We start from the raw sequence: 14681 nt of genomic DNA, 5'->3' as shown, positions 1-14681 counted from the left end.
TTGACCGGGAAGGCAAAGAACAACCGGAACAAGTTGACCTATCGACGGCGCTACTTTCGGCGGTGGCGGCGGACTCGGACTCTGGCTTCTCCCCAACTCACTTTCTCTCGCCGGCGGTCTGAGCGGTGCCGGCGGCGGAGTCCTCCTCGGCCAACTGTAGATCATCTCACCTGAGGGAAAATATAATAACAGTAATTAATAAGTATCCCACGCTGAAAAAGTTTATAAAATGGTGAGCAATTCTTGTAATATTGTGTGTGTGTGTGTGCATATATATATATATATATATATATATATATATATATATATATATATATATATATATATATATATATATATATACCTGATGGAAAATCTCTTGCATGAGCATGAGCGGAAAGAGCTAGAAGAAGAGCCAGCACAAGTATGGGTTTCATGTTTGATTGAAATTTGTGTAATTTGATGATGAGTATTGATGATAGTGCTGTTGTTGTAAGTTGTAACTTGCAACTAACAGAAGTATAAATAAATTAAGAGAAGCCATCAAATTAGTTAAAAAGGGCATGTGGGTTTTTAATAATAATAATAACACTAGTAGCTAGTGCGTTGAATTTCAAGTGGCTAAACTAGCTAGCTACTCCGTTTCCATGCATTCAAAACCATTTATTGTAAACGACAAAAATATCCTGGCTCGTCAACAACCACATATATAAAAAATATCACATTTATACCCTGTGTTTTAGTGAAATGTCGAGTTTAACCCTCGGTTTTCAAAAATGTCGAATTCATACCCTCTGTTTAACTAAAATGACGAAATTATACCCTGAAATGAATAACAGCGTCACAAATCTCCCTTTCATTGATATTAACTCTTATATAAGAAAAACCAAATCAAATCTAAATCAGTGCCCTAACTTCCAAATTCTCAATTTTGAAATAAAAATAGCCTTAAAGTGAAATTAAATAATAAAACTCATACCTCCTAAGAAATGATTTCATTCCATGTTCGAATTGTAACTCTAAATTATGGATTCTCTGTTCGAATATGCGATTTTGATGACTATCAACTATCGATGTTTACCCATTTGTCTCTTTCTGTGTTCTTCACGATTAAAAGACTGTTGTTTATTTTTTAGTTTTTAAATAAATTACATATATGACGCGAATGAATAAAGATAATTGGTGTTTATATATACATATTATAGTCAATGTCAATGAAAAGTCAATAAAAAGAATATTCGTGACACTGTTGTCTATTTCAGGGTATAATTTCATCATTTTATTTAAACATGAGGTATAATTTCGTCATTTTAGTTAAACAGAGGGTATGAACTCGACATTTTTGAAAACCGAAGGTTAAACTCGACATTTCACTAAAACACAGGGTATAAATGTGTTATTTTCCCTATTATATATATAACACCTATTCAAGTGGCCATCTTCTTTGGAATCAAAGTTGTTGCCTATCAAGTTCATTGTTCATAATAATAATAATAATACATCGTTCGTAACACATGCACGTTTGTTGACTTTCAATTATTTGAACACTTAGTTGTGGGCCCCACGTGATAGCATAGGACGAATAATGTTGAGCCACATCTATTTTGTGATCTATTTTAGTTCGGCGGGGAGTGTAACAAATTCAAAAGGTTGGAAGAATATATTGAATTGTTGGTGGAATTGACCTAGACTTCCCCATATGGATGATTGGGATATTATCATATACTTTACGCGTCATAAATTACACACTTCACTTCTTATAAACTTGTTCTACTTTGAATAGTATTACTTATTTCAATTTGACCATGGCCAAAAATTAATTTTTATCTTATATATGTGGTATGTTCAGACATGGCTTGTTTAGCCAATGTTGAATAAAAGCTACTGAATGTTTATAAAAATAAACGTGTGTATATTGGGACGGAGCCCTCAATTTTTTGTCAAGTGACTAATAATTATTACAAATTTCTAAGTAATTAAGTCATTAATTTTTTTTAATTGTTATATAGCAAACTTATCGCTAATTATAGGTAAATATTCATTCGAATGATGTGTCATCGTGCAGCTAAATTCAAATATTTCACATATACCGTTTTGTGTATTAAGTAAATTTAAGTATTTACTTAAATTTGACCATGTTAATAAAGAGGCATGATTATTTACTTACAATTAAAGAAAAATTAGCTATATAATAAATTTATTATGCTTACAAGATTGTATATCTAATAAACCCTAATTATTATAATAAGAATACATAGGCATACATTCTTCCCTTATTTTGTTGTACGGAAAATTGATGAAACATATTAAACACAAAATAGAGATGAGAAGAAATGACATAATCATTACCCGCATATCACATATAATAAGATGGCAAGAATTACTATAATATTATCCTCGTATATACGTAATAACTATATTGATAAGGTTTATATTTGTAATTTATTCAATTGTTAGGTTTTCATCCTTGACAATCCATAAAAAAAAAAAAAAAAAAAAAAAAGGAGAATTAGATTTTGGTGGGTTCCATGAAAAATCAAGTTCTCATAATCTCATCTTGCTTTCCATACTCTCCTTTAAGTTCCTCCACGATTGAAGTCCTCTTTATTTAATTAGTTCTCTTGTATGTTTGACATCGGCCAAGGGTTGAAGTTTCTCCGCGATTACAGACTAACCTAATATAGGAAGATTATAGCTTGAGATGCCTAGGATTCCGATGATTCTATTTTCTTTGCCTTTAGCCTTTCTTTAGTCTTAAAACATCGAGCAATTCTTCTTTCGTTAGCTGAATTTCTTAACCTAGCGTTTTTTTTTTCTTTCTTTCTAAGATATCGATTTCTAGTATATGAGTTAGGATATTAATCACTTCAAATATGTTTCCCATGTTTTACTTTTTGTTCCCATCGGTACTGTAAGGAGTCAGATTGAAGACGAAAACCGTTCGTTGACGTTGAACTTTTCGCATAATCTTTTGAAGGCACCGTGGTCGAATTGAGTAGTGGTCGGAAATGATTATTCATCATTTTTTTTTTTTTTTTTTTTTTTTTTTTTTTTTTTTTGTAATTGTCTCTTCAATAGATAATAAGCATCAAACTGAAAACTTAATAGACGTACAATTGTTTATCAACCAATAAATGCTATTAACTACTTTGAAAATTACAATTACCCCCAAAAAGGAAAACCCCTCACACACGTACACGACTACTAAACTAATTCTCAGGCTTTCTAGCTTAGCGCAGATCAATTATTAGACATTACATAACATAATAACAAGAAAAGATTAGATATGGAAATTGTAAGTAGGTGGTGAACGTGAACATGGTTGACCGGGAAAGCAAAGAACAACCGGAACAAGTTGACCTATCGACGGCGCTACTTTCGGCGGCGGCGGTGGACTCCGTCTCCGGCTTCTCTCCAACTCACTTTCTCCGGCGACGCCTCTCGGAGGCGGTCTGATCGGCGCCGGCGGTGGAGTCCTCCTCGGCCCACTGTAGATCGTCTCACCTGATCATGATGACAACGTAATTAATATAATAATAAAATATCTCCACGTCGAAAAGCAAAAGTTATGAAGTCATTTATTTACATCCTTGAATGGTATAATATAAGAGCAAGATGAGTAATAATATGCATGTATATATATATATATATATATATATATATATATATACCTGATGGAAAATCTCTTGCATGAGCATGAACGGAAAGAGCTAGAAGAAGAGCCAACACAATAAGTGTGGGTTTCATGTTTGATTGAAGTAATTTGTATAATTTGATGATGAGTATTGATGATAGTGCTGTTTGAGGTATTGACTGTATTTATAAGCTCTCGAAAACAATACACGCGCGCACGCGTTCATGTCCTAACTAATTGTCATGTATACATAGATTAAGAGATGCCATCAAATTAGTTTAAAGTGCATATATAATATGTAATAATGAATAACAATGCTAATAGAAACAACACTACCAGCTAGCTAGTGCGTTGAATTTCAAGTGTGTAAACTAGCTACTTCATTTATCGGAAACGACAAATATCCTGGCTCGTCAACCATATATATATACATATTTTCTGTTCAAGTGGCCATCTTCTATGTAATCAAATTTGTTGTTTATTAAGCTGTTCATAATAATAATTCATATTAATTGCAATATCACAACTTTTAAATATCGTTATAAATTTAAAAATACAGATGGATCAATGACGTTTGTCTTTTTTGTTGTTCAACTTGAAGTACCAATTATATTCATAATTTACATCGTATATAATATGAACGTTTGTTGACTTTCAATTTCAAACATTATTCGGACACGTTTTTATTTTATTTTATTTTTTTTAGTAGTAGTATTCACTGTGGGTGGATTTAAATTCAAAAGGTTGAAGGAATATATTGAAATGTTGTTGAAATTCAAAAGGGTGAAGAAATATATTGAAATGTTGTTGGTTTTTTTTGGAAATTAATTGAAATGAAATGTTGTTGGTATTGACCTACCTTTCCATCGATGGTTGGGTTGGGATATAGTACTTCACGTGTCATAAATTGCACATATCAGTTCTACTTTTGAATAGTTACTTAATTATTTCAATTTGACCACGACCAAAGATTGGATCTTATATATGTGGTATATGTTCAGACATGCCTGGTTTGGCCAATATGTTGAATAAAAGCTACTGAATCTTTATTAAAAAAAGTGTGTATATATATAATATTCAAATAGATTGATCGCCTAAAAACCCAGTCATATCATAACTAAGATATGTTTTTTGTTTTTGTTTTTGTTTTGTTTTTGTTAAAGGACCTGTAAAAAAATGGTTATTTAAAAAGCCAAACACCATAATGGTTCAACATGGTGGTTAACTGTTAAAGCCGGTTTTATCCAGTATAGCCATATTCTTAAAGTGGCGGGCTTTCAGGTTAATAGGAAAAACCGATTATAGGATAACATTTTGACTTTGATTCGGTTTGTCAGCTATTTGGTTCAATCAATCTTATTTTAAAAATTGGATTAGTAGTTATCATCTATTAATTAGTTATATAGCAAACTTGATAAATATCCTCAAATTCTATCTAACCTCAACCACTTTTGGCACATAGTAACAAAAAATGTGACAAACAGAATTTACAGGTTATATGGAATATGGCCATTTAGTAATATTTATCTTGCGTTTTCCTAAAGCGGAATATTATAGCTAGCAATAATAAAAAAAAAATAGCGAAGAAAAAAAGTCATATATAATTGAATTTTTTTTTATACTATTTATATTTGAATTTAGTAGCGAGTGTTAGTGATGAGAAGAATAAAAGTGTGTTCATTGAAAAAACTCATACGCGTTTACAAACGATGTGTAATTAAATTAGTTTTGGAAATTCTCATTTTTTTGGCCATGCATGTCGAAATTTTGTAAATGTATTTCAACTATGACTCACAACCACGCGTCGCTAACGATAGTTGAATTGTCTTTTGTACGAATAATTGATTGGTTAGAGCAGCAAAAGAATATAGTCTTCAGTATGTCTTTTTTTATTTTTTATTTTATTTTATTTTATTTATCAAGTATCTAATTTTATTTCCTCACTCCCTGTTCGATTTACGGTCAATCGTTGATTTTTGCGACTAAATTAGTCGATCGTATCTGTTAGTGGACGTACCGGGGTGGAAATAGACGTCTTTTTGCGTTCAGTTACCTGCCCAATTCTTGGTTTACTTCTAATAATAATAATATAATCCTTCTCATCGTTTTTATGTTCTACTCAATTAACCCCTATATCAATATTTCTCTTTCTCTTTATTTTTATTTAAAATTTTAATAAAAGACAAATTACTCTTAATATGAGTTTTTGTTTAAAATAACCTTGTAATAGTTAAAAAAAAAAACAAAGAAAAAAATATGGTTAGTTAAGAAAAGATTATTCAACTTTCAAAAAATCATCCATTTAATTTATATTTTTAAAATCAAATTTATAAGCAAATTAAGCCAAATGTTTGAATTTTTTTAATAGAAAATAGCCACACGATGGCAGAGTTAAGCGTTTTTCATTTTACATTGCTGCCTCCTGAATAAGGTTTAAAGTTTAAATCGTTGTTTTTTCTTTGATTTTTAAATCAAATTTTTAATTGATTCAACTAATATTAAATGGTTGGTTTCCAGAATTACAGCAATAAATATTCCTTCAGTTTTTAACGTTGATTTATTTCCAGAACTATATCAATCAATTATTATTATATCAAATAAGCTAGACAGCCGTAAGCAGTGGCGGAGCATGAAATTCAAGTCGGGGGGACAAATTTGAAAATAAAATTCAAAAGGGCAAATTTGAAAAAAAAATCATATAAATTTTGGCAAAAAATATAAAAATACTAAATATGTTAGCGTAAAAATTGCAATTTCTAAAAGCTCACATTTTCACCTCCTGGATCTAAGCTGGCTCCGCCACTGATCTGTAAGGTTGTTTCATTGCCAGATTCCAAAACAAAATTACTCTTACTTTCACTTTCACGGGGTTGGTTGTTATTTTCGAATATTTGCAATGTAATATCATGGTTGATTCATCTTTTTCCTTGGTTGAATCTGGCGGTATTTTTTTATTCATTTCAAATTATTTTGATTTTCTATCAACAACTGTTGATATATTTTTATGTGGTGCGAACATTAGTAACCACTATTTGCTATCATTAACTTGTTTATCATATTTTATTTATGTAGTTAAGTTGTTTGAACGTAAATGTTTTTAATATGGCAGTTCTTAGAACGTTAATAATATGATTGCATCATTGTTCTGGATTGATTATCAATGTTAATACATTTTAACAAATATTTACAGATAAGATTAATTAGCAGTCATTAACATATATTAACTTGTTTTCGAGGGTCATACAGCGTCATAGAATTGATGAACAATACAATTTTAAATATTTTCTTGGCTTTTGGGTGCTTTTATCAGATATTGGCTACACCGGTTTTCCATGTTAATCAACAAACAGTCAAACCCAGATAGTATACGTAATTGTTAACAACTATTAATGAAATAGATTACCGTCATTTACATCATTTCAAATCAACAAACAACAACAATTTACCTATTCAGCTTATTAACATTTATTAACACATAATTGTAAGTCGTTACACAAGTTCTTTAGTCTTAATCGATAAATTAACAACTTTATATTATTACCAATTATTAACAAACACAAATTACGTGCAAACACAACCAAACCTTGTTTTCGAACGTTTCTGCATAGTACATGATTACCTATATTAAGCGACGAGACAAATAAAAAAAATCTTAATTTAGCGAACCAAAAATATTAGTCCCAAATAAGAACCGAAATCACAAATCAACGAATGTCTTACTCACAAATCAACGGGAATAGGGTTTGAGTTGAGATGACCTTGAAAACTCAGATCTTACTCTGCATTTTGTTTTTCCTTTTTTTTTTCATTGTCGAATCAATGAGAGTTTTTTTTTTTTTTTTTTTTTTTTTTTTTTTTTTTTTTTTTTTGCTTAAAAAAATGAGAGTTGATAAGTTTTGATCCTATTTAAAGGATTCATTCTTTGATTCGTGACGTTTTCATTAAATCGTGCTAATTAATTTTTTTTTTTTTTAAGAAAAGCGGTCAACAAATGAGCGACTATATATTATGCAAACTTAAGCTTTCAAAAAAGTTATATAGCTATAGATCCTTTTAAAATAGCTTAATCTTCTATAGCTAAAGGGCATTAGTGTTTCATTATATATGTATCAAGAAAAACAAAACTCAACAAAATTAATGAAAACATGTCATTTATATAAATGTCTACTCCATCTCCCATCTGTTTGCATTGATTGTCGTTTCAAGTACACTAACACAACACATCAGTCAAATTTAACGACATGTCGTCCGGCTCAACGCAATGGAATGCCCGCTTACCGCATATTGTACTGAATGATTGAGATGAAAATAATAAATGAATATAAATAATAAGAAGTAGGCATATATATATATATACAGATAATAATGAGCATAGGTCTTCCACTATCTCCTTGTAACTTTCCGGGGTTATTTATCCTATATTGTAAGTAGTAGTGGACTACTTTTGCAAATAATTAATAACTTGTGGTGTTGGTGATCATCACAGTCCTAAGTCCTAACACCACTTTGCCTCACAGCATGCTACTAACTCTTTGTATATTGGCTTACTACACATATTATATAAATGTAATTGGTCTGATTTATATATTTTGTATACAACTTTTGACTCTTTTGAAAAAAGAAACCAATTCATTGCTTGTCCGGAAAAGATAATAAGTAGGTGTGAGGATTACTCATGTTTTACAGTACGGATTCAGATATTACAATCTCAGATGATCTGAGCCCAAAAAAAAAAAATTGTTATGCTTTCTAATCACACAACTAGCTACGCAGCTAGAGAGACAGAAAGATAATCTAGTTATTCTAGAAGGTGTTCATTAAAGGTTCAAGTTGGCGTGGATTGACATACACACACACATACACACATACACATGATATGTGAATGGTTTCATGTTGAGAATAATATACCCAATCTGGTTCCACACACACACACAAGTAATTTCAAAACAAAAATGATAGCAAGAAGCACTGTATTATTTACACACTAAAACAAGAGTTGGGTCACCACTTTCCATCCATTCTCAATGTCAACTGTGTGTTTGCTGTGCTCACGTGCCAGCCAAGCGTGCCAATATATGTGCCTATGTATTCCAAAAACAACTCTTGTGTCTCTCTGCATGTGCAGAGGATGAGCAGAGCAGAGTGAGAGTGGCGATGAAGAGTACATGATGAGAGTCAACCTCGGCATGGTTGTGGTCAACGCCGTTGTCCTCCTCCTCTTTCTCCAACACGTGGCGGCCACCTCGGGGCTGGTCCGGCGCTCGCTGGCCCAGGACAAGACGGCGCTCCTGCGCTTCAAGTCCGGCATCACCGCGGACCCCTCCTCGGCCCTCTCCAACTGGAACAAGACCAACCACGTGTGCGACTTCAACGGCGTAACTTGCGACGCAAGGCACCACCGAGTCTCGCGCCTCGTCCTCAACGAGAGCCACCTGGCGGGCCCGCTCTCCCCGTTCCTCTCCAACCTCACCGGCCTCCGCGTCCTCTGGATCATCAACTGCCACCTGTCCGGGACCATCCCCGAGGAGCTCTCGCTCCTCCGAAACCTCCGATCCCTCCGCCTCGAGGGCAACGATTTCAGCGCCGCCCAAGTCCCGCTCTCACTCTTCCGGAAGCTTCCGAAGATCAAGAGCATCCTTCTCCTCGAGAACGGATTGAACGGGACGCTCTCGCCGGACCTCTTCTCCAACTGCTCCTCCGAGCTCGAGATCCTCGACTTTTCCGGAAACTTCTACCGAGGACCGATCCCCACGGAGATCGGAAACTGCGCGAACCTGTGGAGCCTCAATCTGTACAACAACCAGTTCACCGGCGAAATTCCTCTCTCCCTCGCCAACACGTCGCTCCGGAACTTGGACGTCGAGTACAACGCCGTCTCCGGCGAGCTTCCGACGGAAGTCCTCCGCGACTTGCCGGAGCTTCTGTACCTCCACCTCTCGTACAACGAGATGCGGAGCCACCGAGGGAACACGGATCTTTCCCCGTTCTTCGCCGCGCTCGAGAACTGCACCCATCTGGAGGAGCTCGAGGCCGCCGGGATGGGACTCGGAGGGACGCTCGAGTCGCTCGGCCGGCTCGGCGTCGAACTTTCGTCTCTTCTGCTCCAAGAGAATCGCATCACGGGCTCGATCCCTGCCACGATATCGAACCTCTCCGCGCTCGTGACGCTGAATCTGACGGCGAACCGGGTGAGCGGAACGATCCCGAGGGAGATTCAGGCTCTGCCGATGCTGGAACAGCTCTTTCTCTCGCACAACGAGTTCTCCGGCCCGATCCCGGAGGCTCTCGGAAACTTCCGGCACCTAGGTCTCCTCGATCTCTCCCACAACGGATTCTCCGGCGACATTCCGCGGAGTCTCGGGAACTTGTCGGCGCTGGTCTACCTCTTCCTCAACAACAACGGACTCTCCGGTGAAATCCCTCCTTCCCTGGGGCGCTGCGGCGAGCTGCACAAGATCGACCTGTCGCACAACGGCCTCACCGGAAAAATCCCGCCGGGGGTGCTATCGGGATTGAGCGAGATCAGAATCTTCTTGAACTTCTCGCACAATCGGCTCGACGGGCCATTCCCGGACGAGCTGAGCAAGCTCAAGGACGTGATGGAGATCGACCTCTCGTCGAATCGCATCACCGGAACCGTCACGTCGCTCATATCGAGCTGCATCGCCGTCAGGGTCCTCAACTTCTCCAACAACGCTCTGCGTTCTCCGCTCCCAGACACCATCGGAGACCTCAAGAACCTCGAGTTCCTAGACCTCTCCCGAAACAGCCTGTCCGGGCCGATCCCCTCGAGCCTCAACCAGAGCCTGGCGCTGAAGTATCTAGACCTCTCGTTCAACGACTTCAGCGGGGAGGTCCCGAGCGGAGGAGTGTTCCGCTACATCACCTCCGACTCGTTCCAGAACAGCACTCGTCTCTGCGGAGCCGTGCCGGGTCTGCGCCGATGCGGCCGGAAAAAGAGCCGGCGGCGGCTCTTCCACTCCCGGATCTTCCTCGCCGTGTTCTCCGTGGCGATATTCATATCGGTCTTCTTCTCGATCATATGCTGCGCGGTGGCTCTCCGGCGAGCCAAGGCTATGATCTCGTCGCGGAAGCTCGAGGCCGCGCGGAGGAAGACGACAGGCCCCGAGATGATCCTCAACTTCCCGAGGATCACGTACAGAGAGTTACGAGAAGCCACGGAGGGTTTCGACGATCGGAGACTGGTCGGGTCGGGGAGCTACGGGCGGGTCTACAAGGGAGTCCTCTCGGACGGGACGGCCGTGGCGGTCAAGGTCCTTCACGTCCAGTCGGGAAACTCGACGAAGAGCTTCGCGAGGGAGTGCCAAGTCTTGAAGAGGATTCGGCACCGGAACCTGATCCGGATCGTGACGGCGTGTAGTCTCCCCGATTTCAAGGCCTTGGTGCTTCCTTACATGGCGAATGGGAGCTTGGACAGCTGTCTGTACCCGGAGTCGGAGCTGAATCTGGTGCAGAGAGTGAACATATGCAGCGACATAGCACAAGGGATGGCCTATCTTCACCACCACTCTCCGGTCAGAGTCATCCACTGCGACCTCAAGCCCAGCAACGTCCTTCTCAACGACGACATGACCGCTCTCGTCTCTGATTTCGGGATCGCCAGGCTCGTCAAGACCGCCTCCGCCGGGGCCGCAACGGCTTTCGAGAACATGGGAAATTCCACCGCCAACACATTACCTGGAACGATCGGATACATCGCCCCAGGTAAATATTTCCCTCTCTTTTTTTTTTTCCCTACCGAAATCTGCATAAGCAAAAGTGGACATAACTTTCGCATTGAGGGCTCGAAAGCCTAGATCTCATCTTAATCAAACAAGCTAATTGATAATGTAAGAGTTGTCGAGCTCGATTTGCTGCCCCCATCTACGGGGATCAACCTTAAGCTGACTAATAATCTACTCAAACTTTTTATATTTTTCTTTCCGTTGCAAGTGATATCTGCATCGGCAAAATGACTTTTTTTATTTTTTTTATTTTGTCACGTAACAAATGACAGTTTTTTTTACTATTTTTTTTTTACATTGAGACTAAAACCACTATTAGTTAGTGAAATCCGCATAAGCAAAAGTGGACATAACTCTCGCATTGAGACTAAAATCATTATAAATCCGTGTGTTAGTATTATTCTTTGCTTCAACAATCGTCTTTGGTCCCGTTGGATTGGGGGCTGTAAAGCCTAGCAAAACAATAATCTATTCTATCTCATCTCAATCACGGAAGCTAATTGATATTGTTGAGAGTTTGTGGATCGATTTCTTTCTTCTTTTTTTGTCGTCGCAGCGAAATCTGCATCGGCAAAGTGGACACTTTTTTTGTATTTTGGATAGGTAACAAATGACGGTTTTTGTTTGTGGGTGGCGTAGAATACGGATACGGGTCGACAACTTCGACGAAAGGTGACGTGTACAGCTTCGGAGTGGTGGTTCTGGAGATGGTGACTCGGAAGCGGCCGACGGACGAGATGTTCGGCGGCGGCGGGGGGCTGAGCCTGCAGCGGTGGGTGAAGAGGCACTACGACGGGCGGGTGGACAAGGTGGTGGACTGCTCCCTGCTGCGGGACGAGCAGCCCGAAGTGAAGAAGATGTCCGAAGTCGCCATCGGAGAGCTCATCGAACTCGGCCTTCTCTGCACACAAGACTCCCCCTCCACTCGCCCCACCATGCTCGACGCCGCCGACGACCTCCACCGCCTCAAGAGATACCTCTCCGGCGACACCACCGCCACCTTCGCCTCTTCCCTCGGAATCTCCTCCTCCACTCACGGCGACGACTAACTAACTATCTAACTAACTAACTAACTAAACTAACTAAAAACTTGTCTTCATTATCAATCTCTCCTCCAACTTGGATGGACCTAGTCATCATTCCATGACCATCATCACTTGCTCCCACTTGAGGATAGTTGTTGATGTGGATATCATCATCATCATCGTCATCATCGAAACAAATCATGATTGTTCTCACTATTATTATACTCATATTGGCGACATGAGTAGTGTGTATAAAATGGAAAAAAGAAAGCTCACATCAATGAAAGATTGCTCATGTCCCACCTGAAGATTCATGGTCTCCGGCTCAAATTCCAATTCCTGCCACAAAAATTTGAAAATATATAGTTGATCATCGAATTAGAATTAGGAAAGGAAACAGAGCTTAGGAAATAATTGATAATCGGAAGGGAAAATCATGGCATTCTATTCACGTTGCTTCGGTGGAGGCATGTCAATCGTAGCTAATTAAAAATAAAATGAAAAGAGAAAATTAATAATACGATAGCGTATAAAGTTATGGTTAGGAACGAAAAGAGAATCAAATCTTGACTGAAAGACCGGTGATAAAGAAAATACTCGCACTGCAACAGCAATGTTTCAAGTCTCCGAAGGTATGTTCCCAAACTGAGCAGTGTCAGATGATAATTTATGTAGCGAAAACCAGTGGAACGTTGATAAATTAGAGGCAAATCCGGTTCTGAAATGCCCACGGTTGGAAAATCGTTTTGAGATCATCACACAACAAACGGTGGTGAAAAAATAAAAGCATTTTGCTTGTCGTTCCTCGTTTTCTGTCGTATATTAGAAATATATGTATATATATATATATAAATATTTATATATATATATATGAGAACTCTATATATATATATATATATATATATATTTTTTGCTTTCACATTTTGTTCTTTTCTTATTACTATAATTCAATGGCTTTTTCTTAACGCTACAATCTAATGTTTAACACACGAACCTTTTCTTTTTAATATAAAAAAGGGTGATTTAGTTAAATAGATAATATAAAGTAATGAATTTGCAAAATAATTAAAGTTTGTCTAAAATTAGTGAAATAGTCAAAAATATATAATAACCAAGTTTCATTTTTTTTAAAGTAAGAAATTACTTATAATAATTATCACAAATTTTAATTTGAGCGTAACTTTTTTTTTTACAACATTAAATATTATGATATCTTCAACGTTTTGTAAGGAAAAGTATTTTTCATATCTTGGATTGGGAAGAAGTCAAACATTGCTCACTCACTATGATCATAAAAAAATAAACATAAAATGATAATCACACTACTACTACAAAAAAAGCGATAAACGGCCCTTAAAAATGCTTTTAAATATTATAAATTCAGTTGATCAGGTATTGTCGAATAACGTGATGTTAAAATAAACGCAGTTTATAGACACGACACGTTATTTTTAATTTATTTTTTATATTGTTAAATTAAATGGCGAGTGGGGCAAAAGCTCAAGACCCCTTTACAAAAAAAGTCTCATCTCGGTTTTTTTATTTATTATTTTTTATGTTGTTAAATTAAATAGCTTATGATGTCTCCCGCTAATAGAGCCCATAGAATTTGTTTGGTTTGTGTAACCTTGGCCCTCTTGGCCAATAAAGTCCAACCCGAATTTCAAGACACAAATAACTTCATTTTTTTTTGAGTTGGGGCACTATCGGCCAAGATAACATGATATATTAGCAGTGCAAAGCGCAGGTGGCACTATCGGCCAATATTACATAGTAGATGACACTATTGGCCAAGATTACATACTTATTAGAATAAATCCTAGGGGGCATGCATTTCTGCATCCCATGGGGGCTTGAACCCATGACCTCTCCGTCGATGTGAGTGTGAGATTACCGCTAGACCAAGCTGAAACTGTATTTTGGTCCCTTATTTATACGATTATAACTTATACTCACTTAATTCAATTGATTTATAGAAGGTCCACAAAAAAGTGATTATAATTCATAGAAAAAAAAACCGTCAACATAATTCATAGAAAAAAAGTTAGTACATATGCATCATGCACAAACTATTTTCATATGTTACTTTTCTTCATTTTTTTTAAAATTTGTTTTGTTATTTTATTTTATAACTGATCATTAGTGTTGTTCATTTTTTCAATTCTTAGCAATAATAAACTAATTAGCCTTGAATATCTCGAATAGGAAAAATATATATTGGGATATAAATTTTAAAATACAATATAGTTAGAAAGCTTTGAAAATCACAAAGATTTCAAATAAAATAAAAATAGGAAT

At 37.2% G+C, this 14681-nt stretch overlaps 1 protein-coding gene across 1 annotated transcript; it reads left to right on the top strand.

Moving 5' to 3' along the window:
* Nucleotides 1–8629: 8629 nt before the first annotated feature.
* LOC149386792 (putative leucine-rich repeat receptor-like serine/threonine-protein kinase At2g24130) lies at nt 8630–12511 on the top strand. The gene is made up of 2 exons (XM_089625837.1): nt 8630–11338; nt 11998–12511. Exons 1-2 carry the CDS (start codon nt 8779–8781, stop codon nt 12405–12407), a joined length of 2970 nt encoding a protein of 989 aa, XP_089481963.1. The 5' UTR covers nt 8630–8778; the 3' UTR covers nt 12408–12511.
* Nucleotides 12512–14681: the final 2170 nt, after the last annotated feature.

Source organism: Urtica dioica, chromosome 9, assembly GCF_054948205.1.
Source record: "Urtica dioica subsp. dioica isolate 48M chromosome 9, U.dioica_male_clone48M_v1_H2, whole genome shotgun sequence".
NCBI classification, from domain to species: Eukaryota; Viridiplantae; Streptophyta; class Magnoliopsida; order Rosales; family Urticaceae; genus Urtica; species Urtica dioica.
The sequence above is the reverse complement of the archived record's forward strand: the minus strand, read 5'-3'. Positions and strand labels throughout refer to the sequence as shown.